Source organism: Mesoplodon bidens, assembly GCF_964165515.1.
Source record: "Mesoplodon bidens genome assembly, chromosome: 5".
Classification (NCBI taxonomy): Eukaryota; Metazoa; Chordata; class Mammalia; order Artiodactyla; family Ziphiidae; genus Mesoplodon; species Mesoplodon bidens.
This window is the reverse complement of record NC_138161.1, coordinates 28335652-28362672: the sequence shown is the minus strand read 5'-3', so window position 1 is coordinate 28362672 and position 27021 is coordinate 28335652. Positions and strand designations below refer to the sequence as shown.

The window sequence follows — 27021 nt, the reverse complement described above, 5'->3', positions numbered from 1 at the left end:
AGTATGTGAGAATAACATATCTTTCAAGGTTCTGAGACTTGGGAGGAAAATGAAAGTAGGTAGAAAAAGGAAAAAAAGAAAGATTCTGACTGAAGACAGCTGGTTAAAATGAAGGAGACAAAACCGAGTAAAACATGGTTCAGTGTTCTAGTTGAAAGGATGGAAAGATTTTAGAATGATAGCTGTGAACTCAATGTAGATGGTAGACTTTGAGACGTGGGACAGCATATATAGATTTGCAGGGGAGAATTAGGATTATAAGACTGTCATTAAAGATTATGTCTTATTTGCTGTGTGAAAATTAGAAAATATTGTTTAAGTCACATGTTAACACCTGTTCAAGACTTTTGACAAGGAATAGTGAAAATGTTATGGACAAAAAGAGAGATTTGAATAGGTGCTCTTAGGGAGGAAGCAACCTGATTTCAGAAAACGTGTGTCCCATTTGTTGAAAATTGAAAAAAGTTTTGTGTGTGTGTGTGTGTATGTGTAGCTCTCGGCAAATATGCACTAAGTACTTTCATATTCCACTTGAAGGGAATGGTAGAGAGATGGAGTTTCTGGTTTCATCTTACTGATTATCTTATTGAGCAAATTGCTCATTGTTGTGGTTTCTTTATTGATAAAATGAGCTGTCTTTCTAACCAGGATGCTAATTCATATTTAATAATTGAATAATTTGGATAGTGCATTATTCATAAAGTTGGTTTGAGATTATTGAGAAAAAAACTTGTAGAAATATAGTGGGGTGATTGTATTATAATAGTATTAGTATTAAACTGAGAAAAATATAGCTGATGAGGTGACAATAGTTCTTTTCTATTTAACAAATTTGTACCATCTTTCATAAAGTTCTAAGAAGTACAACTGCCTTTAGGAAGTAGTCTTTGTTCAGCATTTAAATTTAGTAGTGTCATAATAATACTACAAGTGTTATGACACTTGTATAATACCAAGTGTTACAAGGTTTAAAACTGAGAAAGTAAGTAGATGTCATGCATTCAGCAGATTCTTTAAATTACTATGCTGTAATTGCTGAGTAGAAATGAAATCTCTGTGTATTTTTAATTCTTGGATGGGGTGGTAAAACGTGGGAAGGATAGAAAATAATTACAAATGAATATATTCAAACGCAGGCCTCTTGGGGAAAACTCTGTAAGTGCTGAAGGAGTGTGGAGTATTGGAGTGATCAGAGTGTGAGGAAGTTTTCAAGGGATTGTTCTAGATATAAAACCCTTTTTGAGCATATTCTCAATTTTATGTGAAATGCATTGTTACTTGAAAGTTGACCATAGTCGAACTTAATTCTTGCAAATATGGTAAGGGTTTTTATTTTTTCAATTTCTTCTTCTTCTTTTTTTTTTTTTTTTTTTTAAGTATAAAGTCTGTTACAACCAGGCTAAAGCATAAACAAAACCTTGCTACCTTTAAGTGTGTCATCTGTTGGTTTTAGTGCTGACAAAACATCTATATTTTGAGATAAAAGTCTCTAATGCTAAATATATAATGGTTCTTTATTGTTATAAGCTAGAATATAGCTTATAACTGAAGGTCTCTTTTAGAAGATCTAAAATACATGTTTTTTTGATGACTAGAAAAATTTAGCTTTCAAACTAATATCCCATAGAAGTCACTTTTGGGGTTGCTGGGAAATTTTCATATACCCAAGTATATCAGAATAGAAAGCAAATTATGTCACTTGATTAGGAGAACACATATTTGTGAACTTTAATATTGAAGGAGTAATTACATTTTCAATTGTTGGCCTTCTCGGTGTATTTTTACCTTTCATTTTTGAGAGAAAAAGGAAGCACTTCAAGGAAAGCTTGTACTCTGCATAATAAGGAATTAAGAAGTATTGCTTTAGTAACATTCCATACTGTAATATAATACTCTGTTGAATTCTGGGGAAAGACCCAAACCATTTTGTAGTACTGTTAGCAAAAATTTGAGGCACCTTTTTAAATTACTTACATCTCCTGTCTAGATTGGATATTGTGAATTGTCAAATGAGTGCCTCCTATACCTCTCGCTTAAATGAGAAATAAAATTACTGTGTTAGGAGTTTTGCAGTTAAAAATGCAAAGGGAACTAGGAAACAATGCAAGATATAGAGATATCATAGATGTATTTAGTAATCAGAGAAGAGATTGCGTGAAGTCTTTGTGTCATGGCAAACTCTGTCATAGACATGACCATATAAGGCTTTTGCCCAATTTGAAATCAAATAGTAATATTCTTTCTTTCATGATCATTAAATTCTTTTGAACTTTTTTAAAACAGGAAAAAAACGGTATATACGCGCCAGAACGAGATGTGCTACAATTGAGCAATCAAAGTATGGATCAAAAGATAAGAGGGATTTGGGTAGGTAATTTTAACACAGAAAATAATGCCGCATATTGGCTTAAGTTTTAGAGAAATTAGTATAACACACTGGAGTGAGTGTTAAGTGGTAGACTCTTCACAAATTTAGAATCACTGTATTTTTTTTTTTTAAGACACACTGTATTATTTTTTTTTTTTAATCCTCCGAAAGAACTTGAATTATTTGGTGAGGATTGCATAGAAAGTGAGAAAAATGTTGAAGTTCTGTCCTAGAACTCTAATCTTGGTTATATTGCTTGGCTAGCCTAAAAGTGATTTAAAGCACAAATGATAAATAGATCCCAGTCTAGTGTTCTCACCCCTGCTGAGGGCAAATCACTTATGTTAAGCAGTTTAGGATTTTATTAATTGAACACTGATATTTTTCCCATTCACCAAATTTGTTAAACAAGCATCTGCAGATAGAAAAAAGAAATTAGTGAAATGGAAGTTAAATCTCTTTCTGTAGAGATTTCTAATGCATAAAACTATTTTGATGATTGACCAAAAGTCAATGTTGAGCTTAAAAATGAGCTTCTACAATGGTATGAAAATTACTTGTAACTGATTGGATGCAATTAGACTTATATTCTATATTAGACATACACTGTAGAATTACTTGTATAACTTTATGAATTTTCTTTTAACTTTAGGACAGAATGATAGCCATGGGCCTTTGCACTTTTTGTTGACAATATAGAATGTTAACTTTTAATTTTTTCCAAGTTGGAAAACACAGTAAAACAGATGACAAAAATCAAGAATGGCTCCTTTATTATTACTTTCCTTACTTAGTAATGCTGCCATTATAAATTTAGCAGCTATTATTAAAAACAGAGCAAGACCATTTAGAGCTGAGCTGTTCAATACAGTTGCCAATAGTTACATGTGGAGACTTAAATTTAAACATAAAATTAAGTAATACTGAAACTCAGTTTTTTCCATTGCCATAGATACATTTAAAATGGTCAATAGTAGTCACATGTGACTAGTGGCTACCTTATTGGACAGTACGGATAATAGTACATTTCCATCATCACAGGAAGTTCTATTGTATGTCACTGTTTTGGAGAATCTGAGTTTAGCAATGAGAAGATTGGAAAAGTAGGAACATCTTACGAGAACTGACTGACGGCAGGGGAGAATGGGAGAGTGGGATGAGCAACACAGTTTACATTGCTTATGTCTTCTTGATTTTAAGTATTCTTTTAACATGATACTTTATTATGCTATTTTTCCTTTTACTAGAAAAAATTTTGGATAAAGTATATACTCTCAAGTATTCTAACTAGTGCCACTGTGGAGATGACTCATTAATTTTTATTTCTATTCCATAGTCTAGATATTAACCTTTATTTGCTTAACAAATATTTATTGATTGCCTAATATGTGTCAGGTACTCTTTTAGGCTATTAAAAAATCAAAAAGTGTCTCCGTTTACATAGGGGGAAAGACAGTAAACAATAAATAACTATTGTCAGATAATAGTAAGTTCATGAAGAACAATAGAGCAGGGTAGAGGGACAGAGGCTGGCAGGGATGAGGTTGTAGTTCAGACATGGGGTATGCTATTTTAGATGGAAGGTTGGTTGGGAAATGTTTCATTTATACAGATAGCTGAGGAAGTGAAGGGGTGAACCTCAAGGATGTCTTAGGGAGGTGTGTTCCAGGCTGGTGTCTTGAGGTAGGAGTATGTTTTTGGCTCAGGAGGTGAATGGTGAGGACAACAACCGTGGTTGAAGCAGAGTGAGAGTGAGAATGGTCTTTTTCTCATTTCCAATCCGTTGACCATCTCTTTCTTCATATTTGCTTTTTTCTCTTAAGGGTATCCCTGTCCTTTTGGTGGGCCAGAGATTTTTTCTGCTCTGGTACCTACTCTTCTTACAACTCTTCTCAAACTCTTGTTCAGCACTTTTAACTCCTCTAACTCCCAAAACAGTTATTTCTACTCATATCACTCCCCTGCCTAGAAATCTTTGCTGGTGTATCTTTGATATGTATTTGGTAAATATAAGCTTGGCTTATTAAAAATAAAAAAAATGTTTCCCCTAGGTTTAGCCTTATGTAGGTAAGGAAAATAATGAAAGAACTTTTTTGTTCTAAAATAAAAATCTTTGCATATATTCAGTTAGATTATGGGCTAAATTGGCTCTTGTGAACTAACTTGGAAGCCTCATGTCATTTTATATACCATTTTCATGAGAAAAAATGAGTGATAAACAATTCATACATTTGAAGTCTAATTTATTGTTAAGTTGATGACTTTCTGTGTTTTGGAGTTAGCAGAGAAATGTTTGGTAGTTGGTGTGTAAGTTTTTGGAGAGTGGAAGATTTATTAGGGTGGATGTTATGTTTTGGTATATATATTTCTGACTTTACAGGAAAAAATGTTTTATTTTGGTCAATCTTGAAATGTTGTAGATTACTGTTCGTAGGCTTTTGTAACGTGATTTTCTACAGTGTTATTCAGCTGACACTAACACACTTGTGCCCTTGAATTCTCTTCACACTAATGCTAATACTAATACTGGAGGGAGGCTTGGTTCAAACAAAGTTTGGTGTTTTACCAAGGTCCTCCCTTGGCATTGACAGAAAAATATTCATAGTACTTTGGTACTTGGATGGAATTTTTACAAAGGCTAAGTTTTTATAGTTGACTTTTGCCAATTAGAAATTGTTTACTGCTAAGCTTATTCTCTGTTCCTTTTTGAATAAACACATAAGAAAATCATAGAGGGCTATTTTTCATTGTGAAATTGATAGTTTATTACATATTTTACAGAAATTCATTAAACTCCAGAAAAATAAATTTAGGATTACCCATTCTATTAAAATAAAGTTTTATTTTCTTAATATCTGTTCTTAAAATCATATGTATTTGGTATGTGAGAAGATTATAATAATTCAAGATTTCTGTATTGTTCTAAAATGACCTATGGAAAGAAGAAGCTTTATGAAGTAATGGGGACATCATGGAGAAAATTATTGTAATTATAGTGAAACTACAAATAATAAATAAACCTTCTCCATCACTTAAAGGACCAAGTCCCAGCTTTTCAGTTAAGAACTGATAGTCTGTGGTCAGCTAACCTTTCTAGCATTAAAGACTATAATTGCTTGTTTCTTCCTCTGCTCATACTTATCATACTTCTGACACCAGGTATGTGAGTTTTTTTCCCCCACACACGACCAATTCTCCAACACCAGCTGAGGGTTCTACAATTCTGATACCATCTACCTGGAGTTAGCATCAGACCCCACAGGCTAAATGCTCAGTCCCATAAGATTGCCCCTACCTTAGACACCAATCATAAGTAGTGGGTCCCCAGGTTACCCACATTCTGTCTGACTTGGCTACAACAAATTGGGGGTTCTCAAGACCCCCTCAAGTTTGATAATTTGCTATAATGGCTCATAACTCAGGGAAACACTTACTTTTACTGGTTTATTATATAATAAAGGCTATGATAAAGTATGTACAGCCAGATGGAGAGGTATATAGAGCAAGGTCTGGAAGGGTCCCAAGCCAGGAGTTTCTGTTATGTGGAGTTGGGGTGCACCACCCTCCTAACATGTAGATATGTTCACCAACCTTGAAGTTCCCCAAACCTTGTACTGTAGGGATTTTTATGGAGGTTTCATCAGGTAGGCCTGATCGATTATTAACTTAATTTCCAGTCCTTATGTCTCCCTGGAGGATGGGAGGTAGGGCTCAAAGTTCCAAGCTTCTCATCATGGCTTAGTCTTTCTGATGACCAGTGGCCCATCCTGAAGCTATTTAGGAATCCACCAGAGTCACCTCCTTACAGCAAAATATGTTCCTATCAAGCTAGGAAATGCCAAGTGATATAGGAGCTCTATGTCAGGAACTGGGTCAGAGACCAAATATTAGAACAAAAGATGCTCCTAGTGTCTTATCTTGCTCTTTGAATGGATTGTTTATCCATGCATGATTTAATAACACAGTGCATTGGTAATTTGGAAAAGGTTTCCTTCCAAATGTTGGAAGAAAGTCTACATTATAAAACAAATAGAAATTGTTAATATCACTTGATTTCACCAGAAAAGCCTTTAAGTATTGGGAAGATGTCAAGCTCATAGTGGTAGAAACAAGTTTTCTGAAGTTTCAATTTTTGCTTGAAAATTCCATGCTAATCATTGGCAACAAATACTCTTCATTTGTTCTTCAAGTGACAGGCTCACTTTATTTTTCAGAAAATGTCTGCCAAATACTGACGTCTGAATAATCGTAGTTTGTAGTTTGTCAGTTGTTCTCTCAAGTAAAAATAGTGCTCTATGAAAAAAAATCAGTTCAGCTTTCAACTCAAGCAGTGTACTAGTGTTTTTCTTTACCAACAGCATACTTTGGATATACAGCAGAAGTGCTATGCATACTTTCTATTTTGTCACATAGAATTAAAAGAACATGTAAAACAATGTTTGAGATTTAATTAGTTTCCTCATTTTATCAAGGATTTAAGAGAGACTGGCTTTTTTTTTTTGAATAATGGGTGTGAATAGTAGTAATGTAATTAGCTTGATGCTACTGCCTTGATTTGTGCTAAGATGCTGTGGTTTTATGCACTGTTGTTTTGCATAATCACTGCAAATGTGACCCCAGTAGGAAAGGCAAATAACATCTTAGTATTATTATGAGAATCTTTTTTACGTAAGGAACCCCTTCCTTCATAGGGTCATTGGGGATCCCAAGGATCCATGGACTACACTTGGATACTGCTAGTATGGAGGAAAGACCACTGGACTTAATAATTTGCAGACTCAAATTTGAAGCCTGTGTACCATTCTTTATTCTTATACTATTACACTTCATTTCTTGCAACTTCATTATCTCATTTATGAAATAGGGTTAAAAGCATCTTGCCTAGTGTTTTGCTTTTGTGTTGCTTGAGTTACGATTGCTAAATTCTGAAAAGTTCTAAGTATAACTTGTTGCCATTTCTAGGTGAGTTCTGCTCTAGCCAGTTTGGTTTACTTGTCAGTCATGAAACAGTAAACACTCTAGATAGTTCCAAAGAAGAAATTTAATATGGGAACTAGGTTCTTAAGAAAATCAGTGGAAGCAATGGAGGAAGGATCTCTAGCTCAGCTTTCTGAAATGACTCCTAGATTCTTGCAGGACTGGCCAGCCAGGGAAGACATTCTGCCACAGTCAGGAAGATAGTGAATCAGGAGACTGCCTTTGGGACTACAGGGTTCAAGAACGTACATAGCTCTGTAGCTGCTGCCCAGGGAACAAGCAGCCAGGATTAGGTAACTGCCACTGAGCTGTGCCTGGGCATTGGAGTGCAGAGTCTGGTTACCACTTCTATTCTATCTCTTGACATACCTGAAGCTGTAAATTGGATACTGGATTGCTACTGTGGAACAGCCCACATCTGTTCAGTCATGCTGGAGAAAAACAGCCAAAAGCAGCAGGATAGAGGCTTCCCCCCTCAAGTCTGCCTTCCAAATCTCATGCTAATGCATCCAATTGGTGTAACCTAAATTTTATCCAGAACCATAACTGCAGGTGAATCAGGAAAATAGGTTTGTTTGTTTTAATCTTTTCAGCTTCTGTAGTTGTAGAGGGCACACAAGGAGGATGAGAGATTGGAGTCTGAGGGCTAATTGATCGTGTCCCCAAAACCTGTTTTTCTGCTTCTCTGTGATTTTCAAGTTATTTTCTTTACTTCCATTATTCTCTCTTTACTCACCCAAGTTCTAGTCATTATTTAATGACCATGATAGTTCTCATTTTTATGAGGCCACTTCATGCCTCTCCAGTCCTAGCTTCTTTATCAGTATTTCAGCTGGACTGAATGACTACACCCAGGTGATATCCATCTACAGCTGTGGATTGGTGGACTTGGAATTTGTAAACCAGAATTAGGAAACCTTTGGCCTGCTGACGTACGTATGCATGCTCCATCATTTCACTTGCTCTATAACTCTGTTCCACATTTTACTTAACTGAATTTTTTGGACCCTACTTACTACATTTTTGTGAGGTTTTGTTATACTCTCTAAGAATATTAAAAAAATCTTCTGTGGCCAACTGTTTTTAATATTTTTAATATTCTCATAAGCTGCTGTTTGGAGAAAAAAGTGTATATAACAATAGAAGTAGACTTTTGAAACTATCAATATACTTTATTTTTTATTAAATGCAAAATATTTTTTTTCTAGTAGTTATATATAACCCTGTAGCCAGATGGTAAAATGCAGACACTTTATCTCCCATCCCCAACCCTTGTTTGTTTCCCTCTTATAATATTCTAAGATTACAAAGAAAAAAATTAATTTTAACATGTCTCGAATACAAATAAACAAAATGATTATAAAACTTGTCCAGAATACCAAACAGCATAATCCCAACTATGCAAAGGTAAGGTAGTAACTAACAGCTATACTTCTTTCTCTTTCTCATCCCATTATTTTGTAATATCCTACTTAGCAACATGTTATGGTCTACCATTGTTTAAATGATAATAGGAGTATTCTTGACATCTTTTGAGGTAAGGAAATAAATCGATGTATATTGGGAAATTGGATTAAAAATCAGTTTTTTTGAATGTGGTAATAGTTGTAGACTTTATTCTTTGGAAGAAGAACACTTACAGCATCTAGACTACTTTATTTTATTCTAACAAAAGAAAACCTGTCATTTACTTGCATATTTTTCTCTTTTGTGAAATGAAAACTTTTTTTTTAATTAAAAGGAATGCATAGAACAGAAAATAGAAAGTGAAAGATCCTTATACTTCCTTCTCCCCATAACCCTCCTCATCAAAATTAACCACTGTTAACAGCTTCATACATTCATCCAGACTTTAAAAGTGTATATAAATATAGATATATATGGTCAATTAGTTTCTGAAACATAGTTTTTGAGAGCTCATTTAATTATTATACTTTGATAAATGTCTAGGTAGTATAGCCGACTGTAATGTGTGTGTATTTGGGTTAACTTCAGAAAGCATAAATGTAAATGTTTAATTATGTTGGCTTCAATTTTTGTTGTTAAAGAACCTGTTTTTAGCAGTCTTTCTGCTGATTAGCTTTTAATCAGAGACTTCATAGTAAATATTGAGATTCCTCTGTAATGAAAAATATTTATACTCTTAATTGCTTTAGGTATATTTTATAGAGAAGAACATTAAATTTCAAAGTATAACCAATTTAAAAAGTGTGTGCATTCTCTTCAGAGAGGCTCTTATACAGAATTAAGTTGGTGCTGACTTTGATTGGAAAGGGTATATTGGGTATAAAATCTCCATTATAAGAATTACCTTTCATTTTGTTTGACTTTTAATTTTGAGAAAGATAGTTTTGCTTTTCAGATGTGATTGATCTCACTGGAGATGATAAAGATGATCTTCAGAGAGCAATTGCCTTGAGTTTGGCGGAATCAAACAGGGCATTCAGGGAGACTGGAATAACTGATGAGGAGCAAGCCATTAGCAGGTAAAAATATAATTTGTATAAAGTAGATATAAATACTATTTATAATAGAAATAATAATTGACTTTAATTTGAAGAGGCACAAAGATATACTTTGCAATTCTAAATAAACTATTAATAAACTTAGTATTGTTTTTATATTTTATGTAACCCAGATTTTCTTATTCTAGATCCAGTTGCATTTGAAACTTAGATTGTTTTTAGGATTTTGGAGTGGCATTGTGGGGCATTAAATTTAGGTATATATTTTAATATTTCTTTGATTTTTTTTTTTTCTTCCCCTAATTCCTTTTGGATACATTGTCCAATTCAATTTATAGTCATTTATGGCCAGGGTCAACAAACTTTTTTCTGTAACATGCCAGTGGTAAATATTTTAGGCTTTGTCAGCCATCTGATTTCTGTTGCAGTTGCTCAACTCAAGTGTTGTAGTGTAAAAGCAGCCATCAATAATGCATAATTTAATGAGTGTGGCTGTGTTCCAGTAAATCTCGATTTACAAAAACAGAGGGCCAGTTGGATTTGGCCCATGGGCCATAGTTTGCCAACTTCTGATCTATAATATGATAGTATATTTATAGGTTTAAAAAAAAAAAAAAGCAAGATTCCAAGATGTGTGATAGAATGCTTTTTTTTTTTTTTTTCTCTCGGTACACGGGCCTCTCACTGTTGTGGCCTCTCCAGTTGCAGAGCACAGGCTCTGGACACGCAGGCTCAGCGGCCATGGCTCATGGGCCTAGCTGCTCCTCGACATGTGGGATCCTCCCGGACCGGGGCACGAACCTGTGTCCCCTGCATCGGCAGGCGGACTCTCAACCACTGCGCCACCAGGGAAGCCCTGGAATGCATCTTTTGATTTAATTACCAAAACTTTTTAGTTTGAAAAAATTTGATCCACCAAAGGATTAAATAAGTTTGATTTAAAAAATAAAACTTTAAATTACAACTAAACATAATCTTCTAAACAACCCTTTGGAGCCAATGGTAACTTTATCTTACTGAAGAAGAAATTTGTCCTTTAAGAGGTTAAATGATTTTCCAAAGGTACACAGCTAAGATGGGTCTTATGACTCCAGTGTTCTTTTCCCCTGTTAACAGAGTTGTTTGGTAGCAGAATGTACCAGCTTTCTTAGATAATTTCCCTTGGCACAATATTAGTAGTACATTTTTTTCTGAGTAATCTGAGATTACTGTAGGAGATGCCTCAAAATGCTATGTTTAGCAAAGGCACATAATTTTTTATAGTAATACTTTTTAATGTCTTTGTTACTTTGGAAACTGCTTTGTATAATAAGATATCAAGATGGCAAGCCTTAATTAAAATCCATTATCCTCTTTAGTTGTGGCTAATATCATTTAATGCCAGTAATTTTAAATGAAAACCAAAAGTACATGTGCTATTTTTAGACATTTTATTTAGGCTTATTTTTTGAAGGATTTGGAGAAATTACAAAGTTAGATTTTGTCTTATAAAAATGAATTGGAATAAATATTTGTTTTGAATAATTATAAAATTCGATAATACTTAAGCTTTATGAGAAATATTTTAAACATGAAATACATCAGTTGCAATTCATATTTAAGGTGAATGATAATCTAGTATGTGAAAAAGAGATTATAAAATAGAATATATACTATGGCACAAATATTTTTAAATGTATATATATTGTTATATATATTAATTTATATTAGTACATAAATAGAAAAAAGTCTGGAGGATTACATACCAAGTAGTGTCTGTAGTTTTGTATCCTGTGTTTTCTAATTAAAATAACATAATAATTAGATAATCAGTAAAAATAAATAAATAAATAAAGTTAAGGAATTTAGATTATTCCTAATCTCTGTTACATACAATATATGTTATATATTCTTTAAGATACTAATTTTTGTCCAAATGGGAAAAAAGTCTCTTTAAGTTAATGCCCTTTTTTCCCCTTGATCTTTTAATTTTAATATACTCTTAAAATAGTAAATATTTTGCAAGTATTTTTATTGTAGATAGCATTGCAGAGAATTGGTATAGTGTAACATAACAAAATTTTATGTAAACTTATACTCAGAAGTAAAAAAAATATTAAGTTACTGTTGCAAAATGTAATTTTTTTCTTGATATGCATAGATTTTATAATATATAGTTAACAAAAAAAGTTAACTGCAACATTCAGTAAATAAGCACATTTATAAATCATATTGTATTAGAAATAAGGGAATATGAGAATTCTAGTTAAGCATTTGACAAATACAACATTGCAGTGAGTTTTATTAAGGCTTAGACTCTAAATTCAAAAGGGAAAACGGTGAATTTTTTTAAGGAAAACGTTTATATATTATGCTTAAAAGTAAATTTTTTTATTCATTACCTAGTAAGTTCAGATGACAAAATCTTGCCAAATAAAATCCTAGAATCATTTGACTATGGTTGTATTTCAGTATACATACTTTAATATGAATTCGCACATTTGGAATACTGCATTATTGTGTATAACTAGATGAGATAAAACCCTTTTACATCTTAAAATCCTGTGTTCAGGCACCCATAAATTTCATGGTAAAATTTCTTAAGTTGAACATTTTAGAAGTGTACTTCTTAATATAATTACTTCTTAATGTCAGGATTGGATGCATTTATTATAATTATCTTAGTTATCACTGCACAGACAGGGAACAAGTTGAGTATGGATAGTAGAAATTTGTTAATAAACTGCATTGTGTCTAGTTTGTTTCTAGCATATTTGTTGTGAAAAGGCTTGCCTCATGAAATGACTTTCAATAAGTTGGGTAGAAGGTAGGGCTAGGTTCTAGTTAAAATTGTTACAAAGAGCACACCTTCAACAGTTTCAGGAAACATGGTAGACTAAAACATATTTTCTAGTGGAAACAACCAGAATGTGTTGTTTCTGTTGGATGTAAAATATTTTAAGATCTCTTGAAAGTATTGTAGAATTGTTAAGATAGTAAGGGCTATAATCAGACTAAATCAAAGTGAAAGGTGGAACCCAAAGAAGTAAGTTCGGAATGCTGAAAGTCACTTTTTGACATGATGACATTTGCTTGTGTGTATAAATTTGAATTTCAGTTTTGATATCCTTGTTAATGTGGGAAAAAGAAGTTAAAGGCCATTGTCTATATTAGGTGGGATGCTTTAATAGGAAATCATTCTCCTTGTAAAGTTATGTCAGTGGATGACATATTCACAAATAAGGGTAAATCAGAGCTATCCCTCCCTCTGAAACCCCTATAATACTACAAAGACAGTTGCCTTAGCTATGAGGAGTGTTGTTGGAGGGGATGAGATTTGCCCCTGAGAAGTTGTACCATGGTTGTACAGCTGAAATTTGTGTCACTTTAATGATTCAATAAATCTCTACTTGAAAAAGGACTGTGAAAATATCTTCTAGAAACGAAAATAAGAATTACTAAAGTAAAAAAAAAGAAAAAAAAACAGAACACAGGTTTAATAGCAGATTAGAAATAGCTAAAGAATACATTAGTAGACTATAAGCTATATGAGAAGAAATTATCCAGTGTGTAACAGATAGCTAAAAAGTTAAATAATATGGAGAAAGGTTGAATGACATGGAGAATAAAATGAGTAGGTCTAACATACATTAATTGGTGTTACAGAAGAAGAGGAGGGAGTGAGTCAGAGGCAAAATTTAAAGTGATAATCACAGTATTTTTTAGAAGTGAAGAGATAACTTGTAATTTCATGAGCCAACAAATCCCAATCAGAAAAATGAAAAGAAACCCACACATAAATTCATTATAGTGACACTCCAGAATACTTAAGACTGGGAAAGTCTTAAAATTACTCAGAGGAAAAAGGTAGAATTATCCTAAAAACAGTGACAGTGAAAGTGACAAATGACACAAATTTACATAGCAGTTAGACACATGAAAATAATAAGTTGGACAAGTTGCCATGTTGGGTATGATGATAGATTATAGCAGTGGTGGTAATCTTTGTGGCGCAAGTTTGATGAGTCACCTTACTGGAGAACAGCCACCACTATATATCCAACACAATGGCTAAAATTAAAAAGACTGACAATATCAAATGTTGGCAAGCATGTAGAGCGATTGGAAGTGTCATATATTGTTCGTAAGAATGTATAATGGTGTAGCCACTTTGGAAAACTGGGAATTTCTAGTGTATTTCGACATATATTATGCTAGGACTTAGCATAGTCCACGTTTCCACTTCTAAGTATAGACCCTTGAGAAAGAAGCACATAGTGCCTTTATTGATAATAACTAAAAACTGTAAACAACCAAATATCCGTAAGAGCAGAATAGTTAACAGTGGTTGTATATTCACACAGTGGAATACTAAGCAATGTAATGGAAAACATTTTCCTGGTACTTTTAAAAATGTGGAGGAATCCACAAAGCAACATGTTGAGTGAAAGAAACTTGACACAAAAGAGTAACTGCTGTGTGATTCCATTTATGTGATGTTTAAGGACAAGCAGAACTAGTTTATTGTGGTAGAAGTCAGAATGGTGATTATCTGAGAACTAGAGAGACACTATTGGTTGGGAAAGGGCATGACAGAATTTTGGGGAATAATAGAAATTTTCTGTATCTTGGTCTGGGTGGTGGTTACATGCGGGGTGGTATTCATTGGTAAAAATTTCACTGAACTATACATTTAAGGTTTGTGTATCTTGTTATACGTAAATCACCTCAATAAAATACTCTTACCAAGAAAAGATGTATTTAGCCCTGTTCGTTGATAATCAGTATACAAAAGGTTACGTTTTTATGTATAAGAAAGAATGATAAGGAGAAAAATTTAAAAGCTACCATTTATAACACATAAAACTATTAAAGACCAGGAATAAATCTAATAAGTGTGCAAGAACTTCTAAGAAGAAAATTATTTAATAACACTGAGACATATTAATGAATATGGAAATAATTGGAAATGTATTCTGTTTCACAAATTGGAAGACTGAATATTGTAAAACTGGTCAGTTCTCCTTAAATTAACTTATGGGTTTAGTGTGATCACAATCAAAATACCAATAGATTTTTTTTTTTTGAACTTGTACATGTCATCTTAGAGTACATCCTTGCCTCAGCTTACAATGAAGATGTTTTTTTTTAATTTAATTTAATTATTTATTTATTTATGGCTGTGTTGACTCTTCGTTTCTGTGCGAGGGCTTTCTCTAGTTGCGGCAAGTGGGGGCCACTCCTCGTCGCGGTGCGCAGGCCTCTGACTATCGCGGCCTTTCTTGTTGCGGAGCACAGGCTCCAGACGCGCAGGCTCAGTAATTGTGGCTCACGGGGCTAGTTGCTCCGCGGCATGTGGGATCTTCCCAGACCAGGGCTCGAACCCGTGTCCCCTGCATTGGCAGGCAGATTCTCAACCACTGCGCCACCAGGGAAGCCCACCAATAGATTTTTTTTTAAAGGAAATGTAGAAGATGAATACTCCCTCCCTCCCTCCCTCCCTCCCTCCATCCATCCCTTCCTTCCTCCTTCTCTTCCTTCCTTTCACCTTCTTTTTTCTTTTCTTTTTGGTTGATCTGTATAGCTTAAATGATATGCATGTTTTCCAGTGAGTATGTTGCTTGCTTGAAATAGACTTAGATGATCCAAAGTGGAATGTTTTCTATAATGCAGTTTAAATAACAGTACAAAAGAAAACAAGCAAAAAAAAAAAGCCCTCAAAATCAGTACAATAAAATTCTACTAGGAACATGAACACTTACCATAAGTAAGTATTTTAAAGATTCATTCAGTATAGTGTGTGGAAGGAAAAGAGACAACAAAACATTTTGTCATCTTTTTATATTGTTGAATGCCATGGTCATGACTAGTGTTGAGAAGATAAGGTGATTGTAGTTGGGGTTGGTATTTGTGGCTTTTGGGCTTGCCTTTTTCAGTATGCTACATTTTGTTCTAAGCTATTTCTGAGCTCTGAGATTTGCAGTGTTATTTTTTAATTCTCTCTCTCTACTTGCAGCCTTAATATCTGAAATGTAGCTATTGGCATACTTTACACTTTAAAGCCTGGGTAGAATCATTGGCTTCACTTTGTTTGGTGAGGCCAGGGAAGGAACCCTTATGAGGACTTGGCTTTATATAAAGCTTATATTAATATGCCAGGACTGGACTATAGCAAAGGACAAGGGCTTGGGAATGGAGGGCTCATATTTGGGCTAGAGGTTGGGCTGCTTTTGCCAAAAAAAAAAAAAAAAAAAAAAGAAAAGAAAGAAAAATGACAAACAGATAGCAACATCTAATATTTTAATCTTCCACCGACTTCAAACACTTGTTTAGCCCCTGTTTTTTTTTTTTTTTTTTTTTTTAAATCATGTATGCTCTAGGGATGAAACAAATCCATGTTTCTATCCTCTGGATGCTGATGGGAGAGACTGGTTGATTAATAATTTTGTGCAGTGTAATAAATGTATTTATAAAGTCTTTTAGGAGCCAGGAGGAAGTGGTAGGAGGAAACCTACTGGAGCATGTTGTAAGTCCTTGGTGATTAAAAAACTAAATGTGTTATAAGCTCTAAATCAAGATTACAAAGTCATGACATTCTTTCATCCACTATTTTTAGTACCATAATTCTACCATATTACCATATGTTTAGGGAATATTATAATAAATCTACTTCTTTAAAACTCATGCTTTTATTATAATGAATGATGATCTCTACCATATGACTGAATTGAGTTATATGAATATTTAATTATATACATTTAAGTATGTATACCCACCCACCAAAAATAAATGTGGTTTAAAAATGGATACTTAAAAAATTTTTTATATCTTTAGGTCACTTTGAGAAACAGTGAACATGTATGTCTTAAGCTCTACTCAGTTATTACAGTTTGTATGTAATTTTACCTCTGTAAAAAGTTTTATGGGAATGCTGGAGAGATGGTATCTTCAGTTTATATCCTTGACTTTCTTTCCCTCCTCTTGTAACAAAAAGTGCAGGCAAGCTGCTTGGTCCTAGAAAGTACATATGAGGCCATACATTCTCCCAAAAGTAGGCAAGGGAACTAAAAAGCTTATATTATCACATTAATGTTTTCATACAACGTGAAAATCAAGAGATGTATTTTCTTGGTGGGAGGGGGCTGAAGAGGAGGGTGTCTGAATTGACTGTATCGAACCATTAAAAAATACTTTCTTTTTTTTAGTTTTTAGTAATCTTAACTAGATCTGGAATTAGAAGAATGTCATTATCTCAGGGGAGTCTGGATTGTAGATTTGGGATGGGTTGTTGACCCTTGTGGGGAACAGGAGACCTAGTTTTACTCAATATGGTCTTGAGGCTGAGTTTCATTTTGTTATTAACTTCATGTGACTTATTTTTATTTCTTCAATTTTTAATATTTATTTTTTTAACCTCTTTATTGGAGTACATGTGACTTATTTTTAGACTTTAATTTTTGTAGACGGTACATTTTGTAGAAATCAGGTCTTCTCAAGTTTTCCATGACTGTTGTCTGTGTGACCCGTTTCCTGGTCATTATGATACAAATGATCTGGTGTGTTGGCATTGAAAAGGGTTATTTCTAATTAGTATTTTATTATGATTAGAAGTTTAAAAATATGTAATGGTAGAGGATCATCCACCTAGAAGATTTAGGAATGAGTGTAGTTCTCCTTGTTCTCCTTCACTTTTGATCAGTTTATGCTTTTGGAATATACTGTAGAATCCTCTTTTTAAATGGTTATTGTACATGCCCACTGGTGCTAATCAACTGCTGGATGCCTCTTCCATGTCTTATATGTGACCGCTGGTGCTAATTCTTCTTTCCTGTTTGTGGTATTGTTGCTACTTCACCCAGAAACCATTGCTTGTTTTAGTTCATTCATTTCTAATTACCAGTGTAGAAATAAGGTTCCTTTATTTATACTTCTGGATACACATATGTTACAAAAGGAGCAGACTTTTCAAATGAAAACACTCCCATTTATAAAAGTCAATAAATAATTAAATATACCTTGTTATATAAAATAGACTGGTGTTGTATTTACCTTTTGTATACTATGTGTTAACTTTTCTCTTTTGAAGTAGTCGCCTTGTACAAATTTAATTTTTCTAGTTGATTATTCTTATATTATGTTGAATTGTACAACTTGAACAGTAGGAATTCTCTCAAGTTGGCTTTGACTTACCTCCCCCTTATGTTCTTTAAAACTTATTTCTGATAAGAGTGGGATGTTGTAGATAAATGCTGATTTTCTTATGCCCCAATTCATCTAACTAAATACCTTCCAAGGAGTTCTAGTACCTTTTTTTTTTTTTTTTTTTTTTTTTTTTTTTTGCGGTACGCGGGCCTCTCACTGCTGTGGCCTCTCCTGTTGCGGAGCACAGGCTCCGGACGTGCAGGCTCAGTGGCCGTGGCTCACGGGCCCAGCCACTCCGTGGTATGTGGGATCCTCCCGGACCAGGGCACGAACCTGTGTCCCCTGCATCGGCAGGCGGACTCTCAACCACTGCGCCACCAGGGAAAACCTCTAGTACCTTTTAGTGGTCAATAGTTTAAGAGAAAAAGCTTGTATGGGCCGAGGTTTCATGGAGAGTTGATATTTGGGCAGAGTACTGCTGCTAATGTTGGACTACTCTTAAAAGTGTATACTGATTATTTTTAAATATGTGAATTTACTTTGATCTTTACATTGTAATGTATCATGTTGTTTGTTTTCTTTTTTAAAAAATTAATTTATTTATGGCTGCGTCGGGTCTTCGTTGCTACACACAGGCTTTCTCTAGTTGTGGCGAGCAGGGACTACTCTTCGTTGTGGTGTGCGGGCTTCTCATTGTGATTGGTTTCTCTTGTTGTGGAGCATGGGCTCTAGGTGCGTGGGCTTCAGTAGTTGTGTCACACGGGCTCAGTAGTTGTGGCTCGCGGGCTCTAGAGCACAGGCTCAGTAGTTGTGGTGCATGGGCTTAGTTGCTCCGTGGCATGTGGGATCTTCCCAGACCAGGGCTTGAACCCATGTCCCCTGCATTGGCAGGCGGATTCTTAACCACTGTGCCACCAGGGAAGTCCCTATCATGTTGTTTTCTGCTTTTTTTTTTTTTTTAGTATGTGGTTTTACTGATTCCCAAAGAAGACTCTATCCTACATTCATATAAGTTATTTTAAGTAATACTAGTTTGGAATCTAATACATTGTATCTAATGTCATGTTATAAGGTTAGAGACAAAAGAATAATTTACTTTTTCTGCATAATTAAGGAAGATAGCTATATTATTTTGACATTAATCTGATAGAGCAAAATCTTTAGGAGAAAAATAGTGTAGGATGAATGAGATCTTCTCAAGAAGCCAAAAAAGTTGAAAAAACTTATTCTTGCTGAGGTTTTGTAATGAATACAAAATGAGTTAAGATATTTAGCTATTATTTATGCTTATTTAGAATAGTAAGTAACACATGTCTTGAGCAGGCAAAAATGCATGGTTAGTTTATATGTGGGGATTAGGGTTTTCCAGCATGTTGTTGCGTGTTTAAGAGCAAGAAGAACACCATTAAGCGAAGTAGCATTACTCTTAGCCGTGTTTAGATATTTTAGATATATTTTTAGAGATTCTGTAGGTGCATTTATTTTGAAGAGGTTAATCTTTTATTATTCTGATATGTAGATATTTATTTCAGTAGATTTTTCCCTTCGCAAACTTTTGGGTAAAGAAGTGAACACATAAATATTCTCTCCCTTTATTTAGCTCTTGTAGAATCATGGATCTCTAGAACTGAAAGGAACCCTAGAATTTACCTTACCGTTTTTATAATAGGAAAGGAAATTAATGGTCAGAGGAATAAAAGTACAGTTTTTTTCAATTTTTAGTTTTCTTGATTCAAAGTAATTCTTATAAAAATAGTCATTATGTTATATTGTAAATATGTACTTCAATACAGTGACTTTTCAGGAAACTTATCTAGGTACTGTATCCCTGGTACTAAGCCTCTAATTTGTTGAAATATAATTTAATATATTTCCTATTATATAATGCTGTCTTTTTGTGTTTGAAATTTCCTTTTTCTGAGAAAAGTAGGCTGCATGCCTCTTGATGTGTTGGCATTGCCACGGCTATGTTCTTAAAACTAGCTTCCGCTTGAGTAAATTTAGTTTTAAATATTACTTCCCCAGATGGATTGTCTAGAGCTTAATCTATTAAAATCCTTAGTTTATAGTATGCTCTTTTCTAGGGTACAGCACTAAATTAATACTGTACTTTTTTTCCCCATCATCTTCTTCCCATTGTTTAAGAGTTCTTGAAGCCAGCATAGCAGAAAATAAAGCATGTTTGAAGAGGACACCTACTGAAGTTTGGAGAGATTCTCGAAACCCTTATGATAGAAAAAGGCAGGACAAAGCTCCTGTTGGACTAAAGAATGTTGGCAATACTTGCTGGTTTAGTGCTGTTATTCAGGTAAGAGTGTTTATGCAGATCTTATTTGGTGGGCCTGACAGCAATGGAAAGTGGGTTGGGGTTGTGTTTCTTTTAAGCTGTATACTTTATATATAACTGCAGACCAGGTTTCAGTATGCCTTTCTGTCTACTAACCTAGTTTGGGGATTGCAGTATTCGCCACCCCACTTTGTTCCTCACTCCCAGTATGGAGTTTTAATGATAGAACACTACCTAATGCCTTATTCAGAATTAATTTTTCCTCCTTCCCATTTGTTGGGAATTGTCAGAGTGGAAAGAAAATATTTTTGTATATAAATCCCTGCAAATTTAGGGAAGGATGTAACCAAGGTATGAAACCAAAACTTTTTTTTTGTGCGTCAGATCAGAATTATTTATATATAATGGAAAATATCATTCAAGAATTATAGTCATTTAAATACTATTTTTATGTAAGAGAACATTTTATTTGAGGAGGGAACAGATTGACAAATAATACTCAATACATATATGAGAATGATGTAAAGAATAAATGCTGATAAATCAAGAATAACATTTTCTTTCTAACTTGGAAAGGCCTTAATTAAATGTTTCTTGAACTCCTTATTCTAAAATGAAAAATGTTTGTGTGCATAGATATCCATCATCTTCTGAATTTGGACTAGTTTTCTTTTTTTTTAAAACTTTTATGTGATATGACTTTTGTCATAAATCTTTACCATTCTCAGACATTGATAATGTTATCCGTCAAATTGCAGAATGTTAAAGTCTCCTTAAATAAAACAATCTATGAATAATAACATGCTCTTAATTTCCATTTAGGAAAATTAATATTTGTGCTTATTTTCCTAATACAGCTGAATTGTAGCTTATTTATTATTTCTGATGAGTACTTTTTAAATCATTAGATGTTTTCTAATTTACATTCTTTTACATTCAATATATCTCTTCATTTTGTACTTTTCCAAAACAGTATACGGCGTAAACTTTCATATGATATTAATGCAATTCACAGGTTATTAAGTTCATTTCTACAAGGTTGTTAATTGTGTTCTCTAGGCGATTAACCTGTAGTTTTAACTTTTTTTCTACTTCCGTGTTATAATTTCCAACTCTTTTATGCCTTTCTGGCAAATAATATTATATAATTTGATTTCCTTTGGTTTTCTGGATTTATGCCTCACTTTTTAATAAACTGTGGTATACACTAGTTAATAATGTGCTATGTTATTTGTTTTCCAGCCTATTAAAATGTTAAGGAATACCTGAATTAGCATAAATTTGTGATGATACTTTTATTCTTGGCCTTGAGTATGCATTAATTGTTCACTTACATGCCAACAATATCTCAAACTTTATTTGCTATCTTAATCTCTTAGATCTTCTTAATAGGCTATCTTGCTTTACTTTACTTGCACTGTTAGTAAGGGCTTTTGCATTTCATTGTTCAATCTAAATTTCATAATTTAGTCATCATTTTAAAATATGAAGCACAGTTTTAAGGCTCTGATCTGGGTGTTTATGAGTATGCTTTGCAGCCTGTATTTGGACAAGTAGATGCCACCTTTACACTATTACAGCCAGTAAATGAGGCTCATTGATTAGCTGTTTCTCTTAGAAAACTGTAAGAAGTAAGAAAGTGCTTCTAAAGAATCAATAGTTTAGTTAGAATAAACACCTAGGAGAAGTAACCGCTAACCTTGAAAAATTTGGATTATAATAAAATAATAAGATACTGACTTGGGGATGTGGAAAAGCATTAAGCTTCAGAGTTCAGAAAATTGTGGGTGGGAAGAAAAATTTATCTGGAGATAACTTCGTTTTGTTTTTGAATGTAATTTTAAAGTCTCTTAACCCATTTTAAGTACCTTTTACTTTGCATTTCTAGTAATTGAAATATTTTATTTTTTCATTTCTTGACATTTGCTTAATTTCACAGACATCTGAAATATAACAGTTTATCATCATAAACGGAACTTTTCACTTATGAAAGAAAATTTGGGTAGGAAATCTGTATTAGTGTTGGAAGTTTTTAACTTGTATTTTCCAAAGCAAGGTGGAACTTGTTCAGACTGTGACATAAATGTACTGTGACGTTTCAATTACAAACTTTTCTCAGGGATGGAATTTATTATACTTAGTTGGCAAGACGAGTATGAAACAACTGGGAATTCTTTTCTTTGTAAGTATTTCTACCAATTATAGTAGTTTACTGGGATTATAAATCTCTAACTTCAGAGTAGGTAATGAGGATAGGCTACAGAAGGCACAGCTTTGTTATATTTGTTCCTTTAGGTACTGAGACCTAAGTGTTTTGGAAGAAAAGGGGAACAGAATATCAGAAAGAGACTGTAAGCAAGGAGAAGGTTGTACAGAGAATGGCTTACATAACCTTTTGGATGCTAATAATATTAGCCTGACTGTCTTTAGATTGGGTATCAACCAGTTATCTAGTCAGGACTATTTTCATCCTGTTCAAAAGGAACTTTTATGTAGAAAGTACTAATTGGGGCTTCTTTTTCCACTAGGGTGTCAGTGAATTAGGTAGTTGCTTATAGGAATATATTCTCCTCTTTCTCTTGTTTGGGGTGTTAAGTTCAAGTAATCCATGGATTCTCATGATAAACCTTAGCACCATTCCCATTTGGATGCCTCTGAGATGCTCAGAAGTAAGGTGCTCATACTTCTCAGTTTGCCTGGTACAGTCCCAGTTTACTCACATTGTAGATCTATCAGCACCTGTTAATTAGTCTCGAAGCCCTTTTTCATACTCAGAAGGGTTATGGGTTGGATGATAAAGTATATGGTCACCTTATGCATAAATTATGAAACTCTAAGTTGACTAAAATACAGGCATCCTGAGGGCAGAGAGCACATCATCTAGGTTAGTGTTCTGTACCAGTGTATAGTAGAGTGACACGTTGGAGGAACCCATTAAGTAATTAGTGAGTTAGTAAATAAATGACCCGTAAAGGAGCATATATTACTTATGGTGGAATTGAGGACTTAAGATGCTTCTACCACTCTAATGTATTAAAGTATGGTATTGAAAAGGTGCTGCAAGTTTTCAAAACATTTCAGGATATCATTTAACGTGCTTTTCATAACACTTGCTTTTGTCTCTAATTTTCATCAAAGAACATGAGTACATAGTTCAAAGAGAAAACCAAAAATCCCATAGCAATAAAAGCCTTGTGAAAAACAGCAGTCCTCTGCTCCAAACCACCCTGCCTGAGAAGCATAGTCCTGCTTCTTAAAGGCATCTACAACCAATTCTAGCTGTTTCTCTTGCTATCTTCGTTTTTCTAAATGACATGCCTTTCTGCAGAGATAGATGAGGATTTAGCGCTTTCATTTCACCTACCTAGAATTGCCTTTCCTTTCATCTCCCAGCATAGTTATATCACCAGTTAAAAATAGTCAGTAGTCAGTGTTTACATTTTCTTGGACTTTGTAGCCATTATAATGGTTTACTAAGATTACCCCTCTGTGATTCTTTGTTTTCTTGGAGTTGTCAGTTGCCACCTTTTCTTCTTTCTATTTTCTGTATACTTATTTATCCTTAAAAATTTCCAGCTGCTTCAACCTCGCTTTTGAGGTATTATCAATAGTGTGTTTCATATACTCAAACATCTCAAACATGTTAACTCTTTTTTTTTCTTTTTTCCTTTTTTTTTTTTTTTTTTTTAGGTGAGGGGAGTCCTTTACAACATGAGATTTCTGTGCCTTAAATCCAGACTGGATCATGATTTTTTTGTGGTTTAAGCATGGTTGCTAACTTTCCAAAAGCAGGCCTAGGGAAAGGGAATTGGGGAAGGGACAATTGGGGGTCAATTGGAAGGCTTTTACTTAACCCTATTTGTAGCCCTGAATCTCATCCTACCCTGAAATACACTATGACTGATTTTTATGAACCTGAGTCAGTTAAATTATATTCACAGTTTAAATTTTCCTGTATTCCACAGAGGAGAGAGTACTTGTCTGATGATGCTTCTCAGTCTGAGAAGGACATAGGGCTTTAATTGCTCTGTATACAGACTTTCAGTTTTTAATCATGCCAGTCTGTTTCTACCTCACATTGAAGCTTACCTGATACCATTTCATTTTTAAAAAAATCCACCAAGGAGAATTTATTTTGCTTTTCCTTAGTATTTTTCATTATAGACAGTTTATGTCTCCCTTTGCTCTCTTGTCATCACTCTTTTTGTTTTCCACAAATTATGTATTTAAACTCTCATCTTCCATTAGCTCTCTGATATTAGCAAGAGTTTAACCAAACTCTACTTTAACAGATTTCAAAATTGACACATTAGCTTTGGACTGAATGAAAGGATACTTGTTTTCAATGTGTATGACTCACAAACACAATTTAGACAGTAGTGACATTACTCTTTCCCACCCCTTTTGAAGGAATGTGTTGACTAATACTGCTATGCCTGATTTATGGTATAGATTGGTACTTAAAATAAATTTCTTTGATTTGTTGTGATAATCCATGGTCAGAAATTCTACTTTGGGTAGTAGCATATTAAGTTGTTTTCGGACATCTACCTGCTCATATTTTGCTGGAGTCCAAAACAAACAAAAGAAAAATGAAATCAGCTTTTTGAAGGCATAAACCCTAAAGCAGTGAGGAATTTTGAGGCTACACTTTGAGAGAACAAAAATTTCAGAGAGTAAGCTTCACATTTTGGGCTGATTTTATCTTTGAGGCAATTTCAGGAGTGACTTCTGATTGGCTGGGGAGCTAAGCAAAGTTTCACACAGGCTTGGAGCCGGAGGAAACACCTGAGATTTTCAGTTAAATTCTAAAGGGCTACACCCTAGAATTAACTGAGAACTGAAAATAGGCCAGGCTTTATAATTTGTGAATCCCAGCTTGAGATTTTCTCAGAATTGATTGGGTTAAGATGATCTAGGCTTGCAAGTAGTCCCAGTTTTGCTGCCTGCCAGAAGGAAATGTAAATTCTGTTAGAAGATACTATCATCTTGAACTTCGTATGTAAAAAACTGGAGAAAATTCAATGTCTAGCACTCAAATCAGTCATAATTAGTTATATCAGAAAATAAGACATGTCCAAAAATTACGAGAAAATAATGAATAATTAGAAATATACCTACAGGGAAACCTAAAAATGGAATAATTTGTTATGTAACTATTACTACGCTCAAGGAATTAGAAGCCTGCTTGAGAATTTTGATAGAAAAATAAAAACTATAAAAAGAACAAAATAGAAATTTTAGAACTGAAAAATATGATAAATGAAGTTAAGATATCAGTGGAAGAGTTTAGCAGGATATCAGACACAACTGAAGAGAGAATTAGTCAACTGGACAGTTTGTGGAACATTTTCACACTAAAGCCATGAGATACAGATGAGAGCATATAAGAGCTATTTTGGACATGGTGTAAATTGTACTAACACAATTTATTTTTGGTTCCAGAGGGAAACTAAAAGGGAAATAGGATAAAAACAATATTTAAAGAGATGACAAAGAATATTCCAAACTTGAAGAAAGAGATGAAGCCACAGATTAGGGAAGCAATAGGAACCAGGTAGTATGAACGTAAAGAATACTACACCAAGGCACATCATAATAAAACAGATAAACACTCTAGACAGAGAAAATACTAAAAGTAGCCAGATGGAAAAGGTGTGTCGCCTCTATGAAGGAGCAAAAATAAGACTAACGGTTGACTTCTCAACAGAAATGCTATCTTTAAAGTTCTGGGAAAAGTTAACTGGCTGTCTAGAATTCTATAACTAGCAAAAATCTTTAAAAAATGAAAAAAACCCCACAATTTTCAGTTTAGCAGAAGCTGAAATACTTTGTTACCAGGAGACCCACACCAAAGGAAATTCTAAAGGGTGTTCAGGAAGAAGAAAAGAGTTTTCCAGTGGGAGCTCAGAGCATAGAAGTGGGATTGAGATTCTCCAGATTTGTCAATATTCTCTTTCCTATTTAAATTCATTTTAAGAACAGTCTGTACTTTGTCCCCCTTACTTTTATCCCATTTCTTCAGGACTCATTGCTGATCTTCTGCCATTCTACCATTCTACTGGAAAGGTGACTTCCCAATTGACAAGTCTAAAGATTATTTTCTTGCCCTTACCTTACTAGAATGTGGCAACCTTCAACCTTTGCTAATCTTGTCCTTCATGAAATTTGCCAGTGATTCTTTGATGTACTACAGAATCTTCTATGGTACTTTATATCTTTGTTGAGAGGTTCCTGACAGGAATTTTTAAAGCTCTGCAGTTATTCTGATACACAACTATGTTTGAAAGCTTTTTCTACGCCTTTTTTCTTCTGTGATCTCATATTCCACACTTCCTTTACTATTTTTATTTTGTCTTTCTTATAGCTCTTTTTCCTCTGGCTTTTAAATGCTGCTTCTTCCTTAAGTTTCTGGTTTTGGTCTGTTATTGTACTTATTATTTCTGATTTATAACATCTGCTCTTATTGTTTTAACTTGCAATAACAAGATAGTACAAGGGCAGAGACTTGATATATTTTATTCTCTGCTGCCTGTCTTCCTTGTGTCTGGCATGTAGTGGGTGCTCCATAAATATTTGTTAAATGAATGAATAAATGAATGAATATGTTCATATTGTTTAATTAAAAACTACTTCAGATCACAATTATCAGTTTTATGGTTTTACCTTTCATATTTAGGTCTTTAATCCACATCTATATCTATCTATCTATATATGACTATTTCTTTATATATAGTGGACCAGTTTTCCCAACACCCGTACTAAACAAAATCTTGTTTTCTTATGGATTTGTGGTGCTATTT

At 33.9% G+C, this 27021-nt stretch overlaps 1 protein-coding gene across 2 annotated transcripts in view; it reads left to right on the top strand.

Annotated features, from left to right (window-relative positions):
• Nucleotides 1-27021, top strand: part of USP25 (ubiquitin specific peptidase 25) — a 143550-nt gene that overhangs the window by 25139 nt on the left and 91390 nt on the right. For both annotated transcript variants that reach the window (XM_081234059.1, XM_081234060.1), the window contains exons 4-5: nucleotides 9708-9831; nucleotides 20077-20239. In XM_081234059.1, the coding sequence (XP_081090185.1) occupies nucleotides 9708-9831; nucleotides 20077-20239 (287 nt within the window). The remainder of the gene's footprint in view (nucleotides 1-9707; nucleotides 9832-20076; nucleotides 20240-27021) is intronic.